At 44.8% G+C, this 18,689-nt stretch overlaps 1 protein-coding gene across 6 annotated transcripts in view; it reads right to left on the bottom strand.

Moving 5' to 3' along the window:
- Nucleotides 1–3,840: 3,840 nt before the first annotated feature.
- LOC105184630 (protein artichoke) overlaps nt 3,841–18,689 on the bottom strand; it is a 168,529-nt gene continuing 153,680 nt past the window's right edge. For all 6 annotated transcript variants that reach the window (XM_025304234.1, XM_025304236.1, XM_025304237.1 and 3 more), the window contains 3 exons: nt 15,194–18,286; nt 12,056–12,396; nt 3,841–9,597 (listed from right to left, as the gene is read on the bottom strand). In XM_025304234.1, coding sequence (XP_025160019.1) covers nt 9,022–9,597; nt 12,056–12,396; nt 15,194–18,286 — 4,010 coding nt within the window. In that variant the 3' untranslated portion in view covers nt 3,841–9,021. The remainder of the gene's footprint in view (nt 9,598–12,055; nt 12,397–15,193; nt 18,287–18,689) is intronic.

Below are 18,689 nucleotides of genomic sequence, written 5' to 3'. Positions count from 1 at the left end.
GCCACGGGTCACCGCCCTTGCAATTCCGGAACAACGAAACCGGGACGCGCCCAGCCTCTGCCGGAGCGTAGCGGGAACAAATGAAATATGCAGAACGCCTCTACTTCGCGATCTACAGCCCACGGCGCAGCGGACTGGGGGCGCGCGGGGCGCGGAGACGGTGAGGAGGGGTTAATTGCAAGGAAATACGATAAAGCAGACGGGAAGCGTTTCGTCGAGACGCTGGAAAATTTATACGAGGCGTAGGGATGGCTTTAAAGAGACCTCCGGCTCGTCGGCAGGGCGGACACCGAAATAAACGAGAGCATGCCGCATACTTTACGAATTCCGATTGCATCCCACGGGAGTCCTGCGGCTCCCGTGACTTCCGTTATTCTTGAACACGCCTCATGTCTCCCCCCCCCCCCCCTCCACTTCACTCTCTCTCTCTCTCTCTCTCTCTCTCTCTTTATCTCCCTTTTTTTCTCTCTCCGTGCCCAGAATGTCGTGGTGGCCTGAAACTGGTCCCGCCGGTGCGAGTACAGGTATCTCATAGCTATCGCTATTTGAGTTTTCTGTTGGAACATCGGCGCTGGGCGCACGACGATCTTTTGAACGCCGCGCGAGTGAGTTTTATCTTTCGCGCGATAAATTGAAATTTCCTCCTGCGACATGTAATAACAGGAATTTAGTTTTCAACGTGAAGAAAAAAAAAAATATATATATATATATATGTATACAGGGTGTTTTAAAATAAATTTTGTAACGAAGGGAAATGGTTTTTAGCAAAAATTCCGAAAATTTTCATGATTGAATCGGGTACGCTTTATCCAATATTTTGGCGATATTTTCAACTTCCAGTAGTGATTGAAAATTGGCTATGCAGACCGCAAATTGAGTTTTTTAAATGAGACATAGCGCTTTTTATTGCAAATTCGGATTACATACCAGAAAATAAGAAACTTTTGTCCTAAATATTTTTTGTCTGAAATATCTCTAGTGATCTTGAAATTATATCAAAAGTCTGAAAGTGTGTCTCACACGTAGCCGCCGCGAAACGGTCTGCTACTCGTGTGCGAATCCGAACAAATGGATAGACAGGTATAATCCAATAAGTTATCCACCTTGATCAGCGAATCTTACCATCCTTCATTATTCTTCGTGAGAAAGGAAACTTGATGTGAACGTCTGACTACAAATAGCAATATGATTTGTAGGATAAATGTAAACAATTCGATCCTTAGATGCTAAAGAAATTCTTCAAGCATCTTCTTTTCCAAAGTAGAATAGATGTTTATTCAATCGCACAGAATGAAGTTTATTCAAACTAAGTTTGAACACTTAGCCTGAATAAAATCATTCAGGAATGCAGGAAACATTTATTTTTTTCACTACAATTTCAATATCATTTTAACGTTATTGGAAGCATTAAAAAAATATTTGGGATAAAAGTTTCTTATTTCTTTATATGGAATCTGAATATGCAAGAAAAAGTTCAATGTTTCATTTAAAAACTCAACTTCCGGTTTGCATAGTTAATTTCCGGTCAGTATTGAAAATTGAAAATATTACCATTGAAAGCGTAACCAATTTAGTCACGAAAATTTTTGGGATTTTTGCTAAAAACCATTTTCTTTCATTTTAAAAGGAGTAATATAAAACGAACGGGTAATATAAAACATCCTATATATATGTATGTATATATATATATATATATATATATATATGTATATAAATATAACCTTGAGTTAGTTACAATAAATGTGGGAAATGAATATTTTCAACATAACTCCTGAAACAAGCATTTCCGCACCTATGTCCATATAACATTTTTTCACCCTTCAGGTGCGAGGAATATCTCCTTAAATTTTTGACATATCTTTTTAGAACACCCTGGTATATATACAGGATATCCCATTTTAATTTTTGCATTAAAAAATCTCGAAAACTGAAAGATATTAAAAAAAGCTAAAATACGTTTTCCATGATTTCGAAGGGGAAAGAGAATGGCATTATTAGTTTTTTATTTGGAGGGCATTTTCAAGGTCAGTTGAAGGTTAGCTCAATTTTTTTAAATAGAAAGCCCAATTTTTTATTATATCTTCTTTTTCTACCAATTAATTTTAACAACTTTTGTCTGAAACATTTTTTATTTGCTTAATATTTTTTGAAATATTTAAGGAAAACTTGGTAATTTTTTCAACATTTAACTTACGATATCTCGTTAAATATTCGTCGAAAGAAAAAATAGTATTAGACTTTTTTATTTTATTTACTATCAAGAATATATAATAGTGCCCTAACTTTTGTTATTTTAATAATTTTGAAATTTCTAAAGGTCGATAAGTTAACAAAAATATCATTTTACTCAGTTTAATGAGTTGAATCTTGTGATACAATTATCGCGATTATAAATTATCGTAATTTATTTGAGTGTTCGGCCATAAAGTGAGAAATTAAAAAATTGAATATTTCCATAAAAAACGCAGAGTATTTGTTTATCTGCTATTGAGAATCATCTTCTCGTGTTGGTGGCGGGCAACACGTTTATTTTTGATGAAGATTGGCTAAGACTCTCGGGAAAGAATTATTCAGTTGGTTTCTCAGGCATGGTAGGTCTCAGCTCGAGATTCAAGCGCCAGCTTCAACGTCAGTGGAAGTCGCTGTGCGATATCTGCATAGAAAACACTGATGAAAACGCTTAGTGATCTTATTTATTTTAGCCTCTTTTGAGGCTCCCTCTTTATTAAAGATAGGGAAGAGAGCGTATTTTCATCATTTATATATCATTAAATTCAGTTAGAATCTGTGAGTAAAATGATATCCTATTTGTTGGAATACATTTGGTTTATTAGGTTACCGCAAGGCTTGACCAAAGAAATGGCCGCTACAGGAAAAATTTTCTAAAAATTTGTCCACAGTCAAATTATTGAAGCTACGCTATGTCCGAAAATACACATTTCATCTTGCGACGCGCAAGAGTTATTTATGGGCTTAATTAACGCACGTGATCGTCTCGAGATGATATCGTAATGAATTAAAAAAAATGGATCCGTTTATATAACGACATTTGGTTAAATGCACAACTCGTTGCATTTTTATTTTCAGGTCCATCTTACTTACGTGACTCTCTCTCTCTCTCTCTCTCTCTCTCAGAATGTTATTGCGTTACTTCGCGATATTTCTGCATCGCTGTGTGCACATGTATGTGATTTAATCAGTTTTGTGTTATTTTTATATATTCGACAACGCATCGAACGAGGAAAATTGACATAAAAGCGACAAGAAATCGCACAAAGCTCGCCGTTAATAAGTTACCTTCATCCGATTCTTTGTGACAGCAGATCTGCAGCGCGACAGAGATTGCTTCGTATATTCCATCTGCCGTAAAAAAGTCGTTGATTTATCCGCGATTGCTGGGCCAGGCCCGCCGTCGCGCAATTGCCAACTCGATGGGAACTCGTCGACGAATTCCGATACGGCCGATATATCGAAATTAATGTATTTCGCGAATATTGATCTCGTTTTCAATATAAACCGTATTTCGTTCGCAGCGCCATGTAGCCTACATAATGTAACGTGATCCGCTCTCGCATGCGCGTTCGGAACACGGAACGTGGAAGCGCGACGGTCTCTGGAACAGGCGGATAGTGTAAGGCGGGCTAGATATAGATAGGTAGAAACGACGCTAAGAATTATGTCGTTCTTCTTTGCCGGTGTAGTACCCGAGGCTCGTAAGAAAAACTCGGTCGGTTATGGTTCAATCTCGTCGGCCCCGGCGATATCACGGACGGATGGATTAATACGCCCTTTCAGAGTCTATGCTGGCGCGGCAGGTGTTGGAGGATGAAAAACACTCGATTACAAAAAGATTTGCATTTTTATTACAGTGACGTACGTATATGGTACAGTACACAGTGTATAACGACAATGCATACACAGACTTCGCGTCGCTTTCCGACATTCAGCTCTTCTCTCTCTCTCTCTCTCTCTCTCTCTCTTTCTCTCTCTCTCTCTCTCTCTCTCTCTCTTCTCCTCTCCATCCTTCTCTCTCCTTGCTCATCATCCCGACCGTCTCGCGCGAGTTCTCTCATCGCCGATCGCTCGCGATCCGTGATGCGATAATGAACTATTATCGTTCGAATACGAGCTCCATTTTTCCGCATAGCGTTATACCGTAACAATTTTTCATAACGAGCTCACTCCGGATATCGTATTGCCTCGATAATCACGTCCCCGTCGAAGCGCGAACAGGGCGCGCGCGCGCGCGCGCGAAATTGTCGAAGCGCTCTCGCGTTCTCGCGTTCCCTCGCGTGCAAACGCGCCGACATTAAAAATTCCTTTGCAGCGAGCGCGATATTTCGTCGCGTTTGCGGCAAACGCGACTTCAATATCCATGGCAATTATACAGGTTATTGGCGATATCGGGCGAGTCAATCCGTCAGCTAAATCGAATCCCGAAAACGTTCCATCCATGAGCGTGTGCGTCGCTCATTGCTAATGCGCGCGATACGTTACACAGTCCGTCGCGTTACATCGACATCACCGGTCAAAGCCCCGATGGATCCCGTCTCGTCAACTTCCGCCGCAAAAATCATTGCGCGGATGCTAAATTCAACTACATGTCTCGTTAATTAAGAGGTCATCGGGATCTTTACGATAATAATCCTGTCGATCGATATCCTTAAACTTGTAGAATACATAGGCTCTCGATACGATGTGTGTACCTATATATACAACCGTTCCACGTATATTTATAGATCCTAAACGAACCGCAGAATGTCACCTCGATCGCGCGGCTTCCTCGGCGAATATCATACGACGCAAATATCTGTACTGGAAGAGAAAGACAGAGGTCCGTGGGCTCGAAATGGAGAGAGATTCGCGTTCGATTGGTCTTCAATTCGATCCGATCTATTTATACGGTGTCCGTTCGTTAATTCGATGAACATCGCGTACAGTATTTATTCTACGTTGTTTTCCTCTATAAATCAAGCGAATCGCATTAAAAATAGCGCGCGCGCGCGCGTACGTGCGATTGACAACAAAGGAATCGGTAAACATTAATATCAGTGGCGATTTCATCGCGATTCCGATGATCTTGTCATATATCGTCAAGGACATAGCTCTGATTAACTTGCAAAAAATTTAGCCATTGTTTATTGTTGAAAAATTATTAACAAAAATGTTTTATAAGCAGAGCCTGCTTTTCCGACACAGTGTGCATTAAAAACGTTAAACAATACACCGTGAGTTTTAAACCTCTGTAACATCACGTAATTTTGAAATTACGTACATACTGATATATCGATATTTTTAACTTAAATTATATGTGCATGTATAGATATTGTAATCCAATGTAAGTTACAAACCGTTTTTTAGAATAAAATCTTTGAAAATTGTAAGTTAGTTAATAATGCGCGTTTGTAAATAAATAATAACTTGTTAATTTATATCTGGAGCTTAATATTTACTGGTTTCATGTTACATAATCTTTTTATACCGACGAAGAAAAATTTAGTTGTAGAGAATTAAGGAAACCTTAACTTCCTCCAACAATCCTTTTTAACAACGTCCAACCGTATATAAAAAAAATAAGTTGGGTTAGGTTGGATTAGGTTAGGTTAGGTTAGGCTGGATTCTTTTTCATGGAAGAGGCTCCGCTCCTCCCTCGTTAAATGTACTGTTGAACATTTTTTAATGTGCAATGTCTCGGGACAATAGGCTTCATTTATGAATCCTTCCGTTAATGACTTTTTCAGCAATAAACGACGGCTAAAACTTTTCGCGAATTAGTCAGCGTCATGACCTTGACAATGTACTCTCTAAAAGTGAATCAGTGAAACTCACTGTTAATCAGTGCATAATCACTGATCAACAGTGAGTTTCACTGATTCACTTTTAGAGAGTATGTCAAGGTCGATCAAGCCGGCGAGAGGTCGCTACTAATATTAATATTTATGAAAAAGGAATGATTGCCTCAGTATATCCGCGATGGCACGCAAGTGTTCTCTCGGTGTCGGCGAACTGGTGATCGCGCGTCATTCCGCAGAGCCGCGCGGATCCCGGAGCGCTCCGAACCGAACGAGCGTGCAAAGAAATACGTTCTTTAACATTTACACTTTCTTCACATTCTTTATCCTCTTATCACGCCGGGGAATCTGAGTCGCGCAATCGATCGTGTGTAGGGACGAGCGATTTTTCGCGTCCCATTTTCCCACTGATCCGTCCCGCCCGGCCCAATCGGAAATTGATGGTACCGTCACGGGCGTTCGCCGCAAAATGGCATGCCATTTTGCGACATCGGCGCGCGGTGACGTCCTAAACCGCGCGGTTTGCCGAGCCATTAAGAAAACACAATAGCCACTTCACATCCGTCCGCCACCGTCCTCGCACCCGCACCCGCACCCGTCCCGGCCCATGCCGTCCGATCCCGCTCGCGAATGGAAGCTGGATGATATGTAATAGCGCGGTGTTTAGTCGTAAATCGTTCGGCAAATGCGCGTCGTATTACACGAGATAAAGTCTATCTACCGTATCTCCCTCTCGTCGCGTCGCTCGAGAGTCGTTCGGCGGCGGCCGCGCGACTCTCGCAGTCGCGTCTCTCGTACACTCCGCGAATTTCCTATTTCTTGAAAAAGACAGAGACAGCATTATACAGCGCGACGCGTCACAACGAACGAGCAGCCTCCTCTGAAGAGTGCGGGATAAATAGTCCGCGGCTGCTCGAACGACGGCCGCGATCGATTCTTCGCGCGAATAAAACGCGACACCCGTATGTTAAGGCCCGGGCAGAAGAACTTAAGCAGTAAGACGTGAGCAGATAGGAAATTACTAATTAGAATTGCTTATTCTTCTTATGGCCCAAAAATATTCAACTGATTGACTGATCTGACTGATTAATTTCCTTACTGTTTATGTTTATCTACTCAAACTTTTTGGAAGCTTTGTTTAGATTTAGGTTTTGTTTAGGTTTAGGTTTAGGTTATGTCCGACTCTGTGAAGCGGATGGTATATAGAAAAACGTAAGTGGATCGATCAATCATAAATGAAATGTAAGCGGGGACTGCTTATATTCTCAACTTGCTCGGTTTGTTTTCAGCTTATGTCTTACCGCTTATGTTATTCCATGTGCCATGGCCCTAACCAATCACAGTTGAATGTTCTTGGACAGTAAGAAGAATAATCAATTTTGATTAGTCAATTTCCTGACTGCTTATATCTTACTGCTTAACCCCTTAACCCTTTAACTTAACGGCGGAAGAAAAGACTCTTAATGACGGAAATATCCGCAAGTTTTAGGATCGCACATACTCCATCTGCATTCGAAAACTCCGATTTTAAATTTATATTAAATGGAGCCAAACATTTCTGAAATTCAACTTTCATGCAAATTGGATAATTTTCTACATTTTTCGGCTACTATCGGATCCGTTATTATTATCTGAAACTTTCCTCTCGAATTCAACCGATTTAAAAAAAATGCCTGAAAATAAATTTTTATACAAATTGATAATTATTTTATATTTGCCGTCGCGATATTGAATGTGCCGTTTTTTAATCAAAATAACGACTTCCAGAAACCCTCGATAAAAATTTATTTGAGAACCAAACGAGTTTTTGGATATTTGGTCCACCATTTTGAATTTTGCAATTTTGACTTTAAATTCGGATTTAACGACCCAGGAAGCACCTTACTTACAATTTAATAAATTTCATTGTCAAGATCGCTTTGGACGCGCCAGCATCTTTGGAAAGAAAATTGACTAATCAAAATTGATTATTTTCCTTACGGCGCTCAAAAATATTCAGCTGTGACTGATTAATTTGCTTACTGCTTAAGCTTTTTGTGGATCCTCGCAACAGCTCGACGGGTCGGTCGCGTATCTGTAAACCCTACCGACGGCCGTTATCGTTATCGCCTCTGCCTTTCGGATCGCGTGCGCGCGCGCGTATCGATTGTATTCAGCGCGACGTTCCATACATCGCACATTGTTAACATTTCAAGAGTCCCGATTTATTGAGTGACAATTTCATACAAAGTTCAATGACGCGTTTCTCGGCTGAATGCGGCATTATTTATTACTCTCGGCGGGCGATGGAGAAAGTGCGCTCGCTATACAATACATCTTGTCTTGTTCAAAAGCTGTAAGATTTTTTCAGACTATACGAGAGAGAATTTGCTCTTGCGTGTGGTTCGTGTGCGCGGACGCGCGCGCGCTCACGTCGCTCGTATATTACCGAAACCAATTTCCTGTTCTGTACACTCTCTCACGGGGATGACTCTCGTTCGTCTATCCGTCCGTCCGTCCGTCCGTCCGTCCGATCTCCCGCTCGTCCAATATGACGTCTGTAGCCCTCCCCCTCTTCGCAAAAGTGATTAAAGTTACTTGGAACGAAATTTAGACTCGTAGAAAATCCCTTATAAAATGCTCCGCTACTTAATCGGTAAGGTTCCATTCGCGCGTCGCATTCTCTCACATAAATATATATACTCACTCACTCAACGCTCGTACTCGCTCGAACTCTTCGTTGCTGTTCGTTTATGTGATTTGCGATAGTTCTGGCTTGGCCAGACGTCGTTACCGCGACGACGCATCATCATCTCCGGGATAACAGTGAAAAAGTGTCTCCGATGTGTGTGCATGGGGTGTGTATTTTCTTCGGTTTCAGTGTCGTACGTGTGTCTGTGTGTATGTGTGCGTGCGTGCGCGCGCGCGCGCGCGCGTGTGTGTGTGTGTGTGTGTTATGTGTAGCACTTGAAGTGCGTGTCATACTTCAGAGAGCGGCACGAGCGCGCGCCGATGATCGCGACAGTCCGAGTCTCAATTTCGCGAGACCTCGGCGGCGGCGTCATGCCGCGGGGATTCGAATATAGCAGTCTGTTCGAGACTCTTGTTGGTTTGTTTTGGCGCATGTAGATTCGAAACTTCCGCGAGTCGCAGGAGTCCTCTGATCCGGTCAGCAGGCTCGAATCGACGAGTGATTCGGGCCTGCTCACACGTTCGAGACCTCCACGAGTCGGGAGTTCCGTGACTTTTCTCATACGTTCAGCGTGGTGTTGCCCATGCTGCCGATGAAACTCGGATGTTGGCCATCTTGGATGCTGGTCTGCTTGGCAGCGGTGTGGCCGGCCTCGCCGCTCTGTATGCTGAAGTGCCGGTACGATATGTACTCGGGCGGTATCGGCTGTTGCTCCCGCTTCACCGCCTCCCTTTGTTTCTTGACCTTGAGATAGCCGAGCACGGACACCAGTAGCAGGAAGACGACGAAACCCATGCAGCAGCCGACTATCAAGCCGAGCCGTCGCGTCAGGAAGCTGCTGACACTGCCAACGTCGCCCATGGCTGAGCCGTCGCTGCTGATTATCGCGTCCGGCACGTCCAACGTTTTCACCTCGGTGCAGCGGCTGGTGGACGAGTCGGTCATCTGTGAGCTCGGCGTGGACGCGAGGATCTCAGTCTGCGAGAAGTTCAGCTGCTCCGCGCTCGGGTTGTTCTCGACGCTCGGCGTCATCCAGTTGCCGAGGCCGAACACGCAGATGAGGTAGCGGGTGTTTGACGACAGCTTCGACAGTTTCACCGAGCGCACGCTCGGCTCGAGTATTTTGGCACGTACCTGAAATTCGAAGGGTGCGAAAGTGTGAGCGGGACCCGCAGCCCCGGGATTCTCGATCAGCACCAAGAAAGATACGAAAGCTTATCTATATTTATTTTACTTGAAAGCTTGTCTATAAGGGTTTCTCTTGGATCACTGGTAGCGAATCCATGGTCAAAGTCTCAAAACTCAAAATGGCGAATCTAATATGAAAACTAACTTTGATATTTTATTGCGTAGGTAACATCAACATATATATATATATATAGGTCAGTATGATGGGTTGCCTGCCTTTACTTAGATGATAATATAGAGGTTGCTGAAAAAGTCATTTGTTGACTTCATTGATAATGATATTTGCAGTGCTCCCAGTTATGATGAGTGCAACTAATTTTGCATCGTAATAGTTTATGACAGCAGCCGAACCTCGTTAAATTAAAAAAAAATTAAAAAAAAAAATAAAACTGAGAAATAAACATTACAAATTTAAGCAGAGTAAATAAGAGTAATAGTCAAGGGGGTAAATAATGCAACATATTTTCCTGTTTCACATAATTTCTCAATTTATTTCTTGCATTGGAAAATTTGATAGGAATTGGAAGTTATAAGAAAGATACAGAAATATTTAGAAGTCTTATATATATATCGTATTCCATCGTTTTTCGAATAGATCACTTTTGCAAAAATATGAATCGGCGGGAAACGTAGTATAAATTATTGATCGCAGTATAGTCGATGATAACTATTAAGTGACATATTTTCGATATATAATCTTGTATTTTAACACGTCTTTGTTCAAAAATAGCGTTTGTTTTTCGAAGTGTTTGCAGCTTAAACAAATCAGAAGACTCATCAGAAGCCACTTTTTTTCGATAAAAAGAGTTCAGAATATGAGCATTTTACACTCTAATGAGGAATTTTCAATGAGGAATTTTTAATGAACTTGGTTCCCATCATAAACGATCCCGTGCAAAATTAGTTGCACTCATCATAACTGGGAGGGAGCACTGCAAATATCATTATCGACAAGATCAACGAGTGACTTTTTCGACAACCTCTGCATTATCGTTCGAATGAGGACAGACAACCCGTCGTACTGATCTGTATGTTGATGATATACCCTGTACGTATTAAGCTATATGTTTTTATTCACAGATAACGACTGTCATAATTCCAAGGTTTTCACCAGAGCTATTCGGCAAAATAGTAGTTTCCTTCAACATATTTCATCCGCTAATAATGGAGGTAAGAGTATCTATAATAGAAAACCAATTAGTTATTAGAAACCGCCATGTTAGATTTTACAATTTCAAGTGGATTCACCATTCCAAAAAACATGAATATATCAAATATGATCTTCTTTAGAATGGAATAAAAAAATTAGCCACTTGGAAACGCCATATTGAATCTGCCATTTTGAATTTTGAATTTTGAAATTTCGACCCCGGGTTCGTCATCACCCTAAAAACCCTTTATAAAGATTTCATATAAAATCAACCTTGATATATTCCTCAAAAACTGATAAATTCGAATATTTACGTACTGCCTTACTGGATCCGCCATTATGAAAATGAACGTATCCTCTCGTGTGAAAAGTGTCAAACGAAATGTTGATAAATACAACATATTGGCATAATATGTACACGAAAAGAACGTTTTTATTGAAAAATATACGGTATCGCGTTTCTTCGAATATTTCGAGGAATATGAATATATCTTAGCCGGAAAAGCAAGTATGACATTTTGCAATGTAAGTCAATATCCGTGAGAGAAATTCTCTTCGTACATGAGACGAACATACTTGTAGAAAAATACTTGCGACGACCACATAGTAGATGCATATCGGATTCTTCAGTTTTATTCTTTTATATTCAACGTTAAGTTTCCCTCTTGAAACGCGTTTTCGCTTCGCGAAAAATTCTTTATCGCCGCCGGGGAATTATTAACGCGGAATTCTCCGTGACGAGCGTTGGGGATTATGCGCGATACTCGCCGCATGCACGCGCGCGTGCACTGTACCGCTATCATCCAGCAATTAGAGAAATTACAGAAAACAGACTTGATTTCTTGCGCAGCGATAAAAACGATGAATGCGATCGACAAAAGTTGCCGCGGCTTTTTTCGCGCGCCCGATGCTCGCGCGATCGATCCGTACGACGCGCGCGCGCGCGCGCGTGCGAAAGTCGTCGCAGCGAATGTGATGACACGTTTTTGTAAAGGATGAATTAGAGTCTCGTCGACGAGAGAGAGAGCGTCCCCCGCCCACAGTTCGCCTCGTCGTTCGTTCCCCTCGGATTTTACTATCGATCGAATCAAGCGCCGTTTACACTTTACACGCGCGTTTTACACCGCCTGCCTCCCTCCCCACTTCCCCGCCCTCCTTCGACCGCTATCTGAATTTATACTCCGCGCGCTCTCGCAGCCGGTTGCATTGTCGGCGCGACACACAATAAGCTCGCGAGCGTCTGCTTTTTAGTACCTCGTCGACGTTGTCCAACGCGTGATAGGCCACTTGGTAGCCCCGCAGGCCGGAGTGATTCCTGCTCTGCCACGAGACCAGCACGGAGAACGGCTGAATGTCCTGGATCGCCAGTTTCAGCACCAGTGGCGCTGAGCAGAAGGCGTGCGGGTCCAGGTCGAGGAACACCAGGCCGCGCAGCTCCGGCGGCTGCTCGCATCGCAGTAGACCGCTGTCCATGTCGTTCACCCTCAGTCCGCCTCCGCCGCGATTTCGGCTCATCCCGCCGCCGACCAGCTTCTGATGGTCGCGCAGCCATTCCCAGAGCTCCTGGGACTCGCAGTCGCAGTGCAGTGGATTCTCTACGCGCATTTAATACCCATGATGGATATAATTCCGAAGGGCCCTTACGAGCCAGTGAGCTGAATTTTTTATAGCACACTTCTCTCTAAGTATGGGAAAGGTAAATATAAAACATTAGCCCGAGCAATTAAACAGCAGCTTAACGAATTTCTGCTTCTTAATCATACTTGGGCACAATTTTTGACTCCTACATCAACATTTTGAGAACTTGTGACATTTTCGTGATCTCACGGAAGGCCAAAAAAGTTATTGGACAGATAAAACTAGCGGTTCAAATGATCGTCTTCTCTTTGTCTCTTCCTTTGAAATCCCAAAATTTGCTTAACACTGTTGTCAACAAGATTATTAATAATGATTAACGAATTTTTAAATTGCTTCGTATTAAAATATTTAAATCTTTCGCCTTTCGTACTAAATTGACGATGAGTCTATCGTATATTAAAGTAATAGATACTGAATCTATCATGTACCTAACGCAACCTAACCTAATTTTATCTAACCTAATCTTGAACATAAGGGACATAATCATCTGATTGTCCGCAAAGAAACTGGCATTAACATCCAGATTATTGAATCCCAGTGGAAACCTTTATGACACAGGTTGCAAAGAGTCAGTGTTCCATCAGAGTAACTTGACTTTTATCTCCGTGAGTATTTTTAACGGCGAAAAGTGCGTCAAACGAACCTTGACCCGTTGTCAGAACTGATTAAAGCAATTAGACTTTGTCCCGGCGAAGGTTGCCAAGTGGACTCATCGCTAAGAAGCAAGACCCCTCAAACTCGGCTTTTAATCAACAAATGAACTGTTAATAAGCTATTGCTAGGACCAATATTTTATATTTAGCATTCCCACAACTACAGAAATGTACTCCAAGAATTTCAGCTCGCTACTTCATAGGGGCCCCTCTTGGTACTACAATCCCCGCGATTACCTCGGGAGAGTCGCCGCCTTGCCCTCCCCCTCTTTCTTTTGATATTTATGGGCGATCGCTGCTGTCGTCCCTGAAGGGGGCTTGCCGCGAAAGTTTTTACCGCATCGTATCCTGCGCAACTCGAGGCCCGCACAATCGTCACGAACGTCTCGAGAATTGCGGAGGGATCGCGGCGCATTGGATCCGCCCGTAAACGCCCGCTGACGTTTACTGCAGCCTGAATTGTCGCCGCGACGCCACCGCTGTATATCGCATATGTATAGCGCGCGTCGAGTTCTTGTATACTGAATAGCACCGTAATGTTTCGTGTAACGTTGCCTGTCGTTGTGTGCGATTGTACGAGCCCCGGTCCTCTCTCTCTCTCTCTCTCTCTCTCTCTCCCTCCCTTCCTCTCTCTCTCTCTCTCTCTCTCTGTACTTATATCGTTCACTCGATGTCGAGGAGCTCCGCAAGTGTAACTACCTGCGGGGCTATTTTCGACCGGGTCGAATTCACTCGCATGCGAAGACTCGTCGGCTCAGCGCTGAGTTCTGCATGCGACCAATCATCGGTCGAGATTGCTGTTGTCGAGCATGGCACAACGTGATCCATGTGAATGATAGCATATGTGCGCGAGCAATATCGTACCGATGGTAGATGAGGAGGAAGGCAGGAAGAGGAGAAGGAAGGTGGTGTAAGAAAAAAAGCTTCGATGTACCACAGTGTCAGGATCCGCGATGGTCTCTCTCGGAACACACGAATTATTTTACCCGACGAATGGATGAAAGTCCCTAAATCGCTTTCGGAAACTGATTTTAGTTTGTAAGGTTGGTAGGCTTAAACTAACTTAGATATGTTCCGTGATTGACCAGCTGATCAATTATTAAGAGTAATAGAGTAAATAGTAATAGAGTAATAAGTAAAAGAATAATAAGTAATAAAAAATCTATCCATTTCTCTATTTAATATTACAAAATTAATTGCTAAAACCAAGTTTGCAAGCAGAAATTAGTTCACTGGAAAGCAAAATAGTTTCGACAGTTTTCTTTTCTAGTGACATTGATATTGGCCACATTCAACAGAAAAAACTGCTTACTAAGCGCTTAGTGATTATCGTTCCTGATTGGTTCATTCCCTTGGATTTGTTAAAGATCTAAAAGAATACTTCAATCATAGTTAATAATCACTAAGCGCTTAGTAAACAGCTTTTTCTGCTGAACGCGGCCATTGATTGATCCGTGTAGTTGTGAATTTGAGAATCACTACTAACCAAACTATGCAAACCAAAAAATCGCGGGTCTCTTTCTCTCTCTCTCTCTCTCTCTCTCTCTCTCTCTCTCTCTTTCTTGCGCAAGTCCTTGAGCAGTGATTCGCAAATTTTAGAACTAAACTAGTAATGTAAAACTAACGTTTGTAAAAAATCTGTCGAAGCCGTTTTGCTTCCCAATGTAGATGGCTGTGAATGCCCAAGCGTGATCAGCTGATCAATTACGGAACGTATCTAAATTAGTTTATAAAGCCTGTCGGTCTTATAACTAAATCCAAAGTTTTCGAGACCGATTTCAGAATAGGCCTTCTCTCTCTCTCTCTCTCTCTCTCTCTCTCTCTCTCTCTCTCTCTCCCTCTTTCTCTCTCTCTCTCTCTCTCTCTCTCTCTCTCTCTTTCTCCCACGGCTCGGAGCGGGACGGCAGAATAGAGGGCCGTATTTTTTGCGGATAATAGCGAGCGATTGAAATGAATGAATTAATAGCGCGCGCGGGGCGAGGATCGTTAATTCGCGGTGATGTCGCGCGGCGGGCATTCATGGCCGCGCCACATGAGCGTGACGGGAGCGGCGAAAGTCGAAGGGAATAAATAAAGCGAGCGTACGCTACGTCGTACTTACCCTCGGCTCGTAAACTCCGTATTTGCGTTTCGAGAGGTCGAAAGGCATTCAGCGGTAAGTTCGCCAAGTAGTTTCTACTTAGATCTAAAATCCTGAGCTTCTTCAGGGGCTTGAACGCGTCCGGCGAGATCGACGATATCCAGTTCCCGTAGAGATGCAGCTCGGCCAGATTCTCTAGATGCTGAAACGTGCTCTTTCCCACTCCGCTTATCTGATTGTACGAGAGATCGAGCACTTGCAAAGCCTTGAGGTCGGGCGGAAAGTCCTCGAGCTCTTTCAAACAGTTGTGCGTGAGATTCAGCAGTCGCAGGTGTTCCAGCCCTTTCAGTCTCTCCTGCGGCAGCAGCTCCAGCTCGTTCACGCTGAGATCCAGCGTCAATAAATTGGGAAGACTTCGGAATGCGCTGGGCGACACCCGGGATATCATGTTGCTGCCCATGAAAAGATGCATCAGCGCGGGAAACGCCTCGAAGTCTTGGCTGGTGACGATGGTCAGGTTCGTGCCGGATATATGGATCTCCTGCAAGGCCGGATATTTGGCCTCCGAGCTGATCTCGTGTATTCTCACAAGGGGGTTGGCGGTGACGTTGAGCCAGGCTAAACCGGGGATATTTTGCGCCGTGAGCGCCACCGCGGGTATCTGACGGAATTTATTGGCCGCCAGCTCGATCTTACGCAGCATGTTCGAGCGGGCGAAAAAGTTGGCCGGCAGAGCCGCCAGGTGATTGTGACTCAGATCAACGGATATCAGACGGGAGAAATTGGCGGTGGAGAAGCCGGTGAGGGACATAATGTAATTGCCGCGTAGGTCGAGCTCGCGCAGGCTGATGAGTCCGTTGAGCCGCGACATGTCCATCTGCAGGAGCACGTTGTTCGCCAGCGAGAGAAACTCCACCGTGCTGGCGTTCGCGAACACATCGTACGGCGCGTCCTGGAACCGGTTGCCGTCCAGCTTGACTTCCTTGAGCACCTCCAGGCCTAGGAACAACGTCGCTGGTAGTACCCTGAGTCGATTGTTGCTGAGTAACAGTTTCCCCAGATTCTTGTTCTTCGAGAAGATCTCGGCTGGCATCCTGCTGATCTGCGACGAGTCCATCGCGAGATGCTGTAAAGATGGCAAGCCGTCCAAGGAGTTGCCGTTGATCTGGCTGAAGTTGTTGTACGATATTCTCAGGACCCTCAGCCCCGGTATGTCGAGACGGTCTAGAGCGGTGGCAGTGAAGTGATTGTGCTCGAGATTCAGTTCATAGAGATTATTCAGTCCGCGGAAGGCGCCGTTCTCGATGACGGTGATGGTGCAGTTCTTCAGGTTGAGCGTTCTGATCGGTAGGCCCTCCTGGAAGATCTTGTCGTGCAACACGTTGAGGTGATTATTCGCCAAGTCGAGCACACGCAGTCGCTTGAGGGCGGTCAAGGCGTAAGGATCCAAACGTCGCAGGCCGTTGTCCTGCAGGTAGAGTTCCTCGAGCTCGTGCAGCTCTGAAAAGGTCTTGACGGTTACGTGACTCAACCGGTTCATGCTAAGCTCGAGGAACTTGAGCGCCTGCATCGGCTTGAACGCGGTGTCCTCGATCCGCGAGATGGAATTATTGGTGAGGTAGAGCCGCTCCACCAGCAACAGGTCTCGGAACAATGGCGCTTGCAAACGAGTCAGCCTATTGTGCCCCAACCACATGATCCTGACCGAGGCTTGACCTCTTAACGAGTCATTGTGCAAGACGCCGAGGCCGTTGTTGTCCAACTGAATGGACACCAACGAGCTACCGCTGCTTTCACTCTGCCCGACGTCGTTGGATATCTGAAACACGTCGCCGAGCACCGCCAAGAGGTTGCCCTGCAGATTCACGTGCTGCAGACTGTGCAGGGACCTGAGCGCGCCCGTCTCCATGTCCGTGATTGCGTTGTTTTGCAGGTGCAGCTCCAGCAACGACGGCAACGGCGCGAACACTCCGCGCTTCACCTCGGTGATCTGGTTGTCCTGCAGCCGCAGCTCGCGCAGTTGCTTCGCCTTGGCGAACGTGCCTACCTCGAGCTCGCGGATGTTGTTGCCGTCGAGCGAGAGCGTCGACAGGTTCTCGCAGTGCTCGAGGAAGTCGCGCGGCACCTTCTCGATGTAGTTGCCGCTCAGGTGCAGCTGCGCCAGTTGGCTGAGCGTCGCGAGGCCACGGCCGTCGATCCGTCTGATGGCGTTTTGCTGCAGGTATACGACCGACAAACTCGTGCTGCCGGAGAACGTCTCCGCGGGTATCTCGAGGATGTTATTCTCCGCAAGGAAGAGCTCCTTCAGCTCGGGCAGCCGCGAGAACACGCCGCGGATGTAGTGTATGTGATTGTGGCTGAGATCGATCGACCTGAGTTTTTGATTGGCACGGAAGGTCGCCACGTCGAGGAACACGATTTTGTTGTGGCTGAGATCAATCGACTCAAGGTCAATCAGCGATATGAAGGCATCCTTGTCCACCGACTCGACCGCGTTGTAATAAAGGGACAGGGTCTTGAGGGACGGACAGCAGCGAAAGCAATTGAGCGGTATGTCCTTGAAATTGTTGCTACTGAGATCGAGGAAGTTCAAGGCGTCCAGCCTGGAATAGCCGTCCTCCGGCAGCTGCGACACCTCGTTCCACGCGAGCCTTAAGGACGTAAGGTGTTCCAATCGTCTCAGGGAAGTCATGGGGAACAGCCGGATCTTGTTCTCCGCCAGGTCCAGGTCCTTCAGCGTGCCCTCGAGCCCGGCGAAGGCATATTCGGAGATTTTCATGATTTGATTACCCTTGAGGTTTAGCTTGATCAAGGAGAGCCCGTAGAAGCTGAAGCTGGGCAGCTCTTGAACGAGGTTAGCCTCGAGGTCCAGCGCTTTGAGTAGGCTCAGCGTGCCCATTGCCTTTTGAGGTACCTGAGCTAGTCGGCCGGATACGAGTGCCAAGGATTCCAGGCTTTTGCTTAGTCGCTCAAAAGCATTCTCGCTTATCTCGCGGATCGCGGAATGCGATATTTGCAGATGCCTAATTTGCGAGCCCGCCGGAAAAGCGGCGGACCGAAGTTCCTCTACTTTTCGGTCTAATTCGTACACGCTCAACGATTGCACGAGCACGCCTGAAACAATCGCCGGATATTTCGTTTAAAGCCGGACCGCGTTCGCGCTCGCTTTGTAACTTTTTAATCCCTCGAGACAAACAGTTACAATACGATATTCGTCCTTCGATTTGTATCGTGTGCTTTATTTTTCTCCTACATGAAAAATATACCGCGCTTTATTAAAAATACCGATGATATCGCGAATGGAGGAATCAGACAGATCGCGATGAAAATCTGTTTGGTTCTATCAAGAGAACCGAACAGATTTTACATGGCGCGTGTACAATGCAACGGGATTCAATTTTTCGTAGATGCGTAATTCGATTTTCCAGATCTGACGAACGCGATCTCATCGATCTGCCTCGCAGCGTCGCGGGAAGATATAAAATACGTATAAGAGACGTGTATCGACCCCTGTCGC

This window comes from Harpegnathos saltator, unplaced genomic scaffold (genome assembly GCF_003227715.2).
Source record: "Harpegnathos saltator strain DR-91 unplaced genomic scaffold, Hsal_v8.6 scaffold599, whole genome shotgun sequence".
NCBI lineage: Eukaryota > Metazoa > Arthropoda > Insecta > Hymenoptera > Formicidae > Harpegnathos > Harpegnathos saltator.
This window is presented reverse-complemented; position numbering and strand designations above follow the sequence as displayed.